The 3347-nt window shown below is 40.8% G+C and overlaps 1 protein-coding gene across 1 annotated transcript; it reads left to right on the top strand.

Moving 5' to 3' along the window:
* The first annotated feature begins 1666 nt into the window (after positions 1–1666).
* On the top strand, positions 1667–2128 carry LOC107465734 (uncharacterized). Its single transcript, XM_016084700.1, has one exon. The coding sequence runs from the start codon at positions 1667–1669 to the stop codon at positions 2126–2128; it is 462 nt and encodes a 153-aa protein (XP_015940186.1).
* The last annotated feature ends 1219 nt before the right edge of the window (positions 2129–3347 follow it).

The following is a 3347-nucleotide window of genomic DNA, read 5'->3' as shown; positions in this document are numbered from 1 at the left end:
GGAGATTCTTTTACTAGTTGCTTGAATCACCTAGCCTTGGTATTGAAAAGATGCCAAGAGACCAATTTGGTCTTGAACTGGGAGAAATGTCACTTTATGGTGACAGGAGGAATAGTTCTTGGCCATAAGATTTCTAACCAAGGAATCGAAGTGGACAGGGCTAAAGTGGAACTTATTGAAAAGCTTCCTCCACCCAGTGATGTCAAGGCAATTAGAAGCTTTTTAGGGCATGCTGGCTTTTACAGAAGATTTATTAAAGACTTTTAAAAAATAGCTAAGCCCTTGAGTAATCTCCTTGTATCAGATACACCATTCATATTCGATGAAACCTGCATGATGGCATTCGAGCATTTGAAAGAAAGATTGTCTTCTGCCCCTATCATCTCCCCACCTGATTGGAACTTACCCTTTGAATTGATGTGTGATGCATCTGACTTTGTAGTAGGGGCAGTGTTAGGGCAGAGGAAAAATAACTAAGTCCATGTATTATACTATGCTAGTAAGGTTCTCAATGATGCTCAAAGAAATTATACCACTACTGAAAAGGAATTGCTAGCCATAGTTTTTGCATTTGACAAGTTTAGATCATACCTCATTGGTACTAAAGTCATTATTTTCATAGATCACACAGCACTTAAATATTTATTTGCCAAGCAAGAATCAAAACCAAGACTAATAAGATAGATCTTATTATTGCAGGAGTTTGATATTGAAATTAGAGACAAGAAGGGAGTGGAGAACAAGGTGGCAGATCACCTATCCAGGATTCCTCATGAGGAAGGAGGAACACATGATATGAGTGTGAACGAGCTCTTCCCTAATGAGCAGTTAATGACAGTGCACAAAGCCCCATGGTTTGTAGACATTGCCAACTTCAAGGCAACTGGGGCTCTACCTCCAGGGATCAATAAACATCAAAAGAGGAAGCTCATGAATGATGCAAAATACTTTGTCTGGGACGAGCCTTATCTCTTCAAGAAGTGTTCAGATGGAATCCTTAGAAGATGTGTCTCAGAAGAGGAAGGACAAGAGGTACTATGGAATTGCCACGGCTCATGCTACGGAGGCCACTTTGGAGGGGATAGAACTGCCGCAAAGGTGTTACAAAGTGGATTCTTTTGGCCCACCCTTTTCAAGGATGCCAAAGAACTGGTAAGGAGCTGCAATGAATGCCAAAGATCTGGGAACTTGCCCAAAAGAAATGCCATGCCACAGAATTTCATTTTGGAACTGGAAGTATTTGATGTGTGCAGAATAGATTTCATGGGACCATTCCCAACCTCATATGCAAACAAGTACATCTTGGTAGCAGTGGATTATGTGTCCAAATGGGTAGAGGCCATTGCAACCCCAACAAATGATAACAAAGTGGTCATAACTTCCTCAGGAAGAATATCTTCAGCCGGTTCGGAGTCCCAAGAGCCCTCATTAGTGATGGAGGGAGCCATTTTTGTAACAAACCACTAAAGGCTCTTCTCTTACGATATGGGGTGAACCACAAGGTAGCCACACCTTACCATCCCCAAACAAGTGACAAACGGAGATATCCAACAGAGAGCTAAAGAGGATTCTGGAAAAGACTGTGGGTGCATCAAGAAAGGATTGGGCGAAGAAGCTGGATGATGCTCTTTGGGCATACAGGACAGCATTCAAAACACCACTGGGAATGTCCCCATATCAACTGGTTTATGGGAAAGCTTGCCATTTACCACTAGAATTGGAACACAAAGCTCTCTGGGCCATCAAGATACTAAACTTTGACAGCATTGCTGCTGGTGCAAAGAGGATCTTGCAGATGCAAGAGATAGAGGAATTCAGGTCACAAGCCTATGAAAATACTAAGATATATAAAGAGAAGGCAAAGAGGAGACATGACTTGCATCTTGCACCCAGGGATTTCGAAAAGGGGCAGCAAGTACTCCTCTACAATTCCAAATTGAGACTATTCCCAGGAAAACTCAAATCGAGGTGGTCCGGGCCTTTCATTGTCACAAAAGTCTCGCCATATGGACACATCGAAATCATGGATAAAAGATCAGAGAGGACTTTTACAGTAAATGGACAAAGACTCAAGCATTATCTGGGCAACATGGGGGAAAACCCCAGAGTAAAATATCATCTCAGGTGAAGTAAGGACCCGTCGAGCTAGCAACGATAAAATAGCGCTTTGTTGGGAGGCAACCCAACCTTAGGTAACCACTTTTTCAGCTGCATTTCAATAAAGATCACAAGTTGTTTCCCCTGTATTGCAAGGAGCTAAGTTTGGCGTTCCACACCAAAACAATTCAAGAGTAAAAGTGCAATTCTAAGTTTGGTGTCCCACCAAAGGATGATAGTTAGAATCACACTACATTCTCAAAGCACATTGCTAGCTCTGACCAATCAAAGGAACCACTTGGATATAGATTAGTCTTTAGTTAATTGGTTGCTAACAGCAAGATATGGGGTTCTACACATGCATGTAAAGTTTTGTAGTAGGCAAGGAACTAAGTTTGGTGTTCACACACCAAAATAAGTTCAGAAATCATAAGCATACATGCAAGCTGACTATTCCTCAAGTGCTTGGAAAACAAGCAACTTCCAATAACCTTGCAGGAAGCTTATGAGGAGATGGTGCACCTTCAACTAAGAAAGTGAGGCATCAAGAACTATGACAATGACAACAAGAGGGGAACTGGTTTGGTGTGGCAAACCATCTCCCAAAGGTTGTATTGCTACTTAATTCCATCTACTCATCGTGTTAAAAATTGGAAGTCCGAATGCACTATTAATTAATAGACATGTGTTGATTGGAACCTAGTTCAACTATGCATTTTAAGTTTTATTGCGTAGATCTATGAATTCTGGTTTAAGTGTTACTGCATCATATCTTTACTTATTGTATGCTTGTCTTGTAAAATCAAATGAAAAAGAGAATGATTTTCTTTAAAAGACCAGAGTGAAGTTCATAATATGGAAGTGCATTCATGAGTCTTTGGTGTGATCATAAGTTAGCTAAGTTGGATCAACCATAAGGTGGGGATGACAACTATCTGGCCTGAATACTAGACTTTGAATATACCCATGAGACTAAGTGAATAACAAGATCCTAATAAGAGAAAGGGAAAGAACACTTAAAGTGAAAAACAAAAGAAAAAGAGTAAGCAATAAGGCTAGGCACCAATGGTTTTTAATCTTGAGGCATGTGTCTGTGGTGTTCCTGTGTGAGGGATTTACTTGGATGAATAAGCTCTTAGGGGTGCCTTATCACTTGGTAACTTGGGTTAACTAACTCGGGATTATCAGCTGAAAGTCCACTATCAAGAGTAACCCTCACTACAGAGCATTTAGTAACCCAAAGAGGTGCT

Source organism: Arachis duranensis, chromosome 9, assembly GCF_000817695.3.
Source record: "Arachis duranensis cultivar V14167 chromosome 9, aradu.V14167.gnm2.J7QH, whole genome shotgun sequence".
NCBI lineage: Eukaryota > Viridiplantae > Streptophyta > Magnoliopsida > Fabales > Fabaceae > Arachis > Arachis duranensis.
Note: the sequence above shows the minus strand (reverse complement) of the source record. Positions and strands in the feature narration are given on the sequence as shown.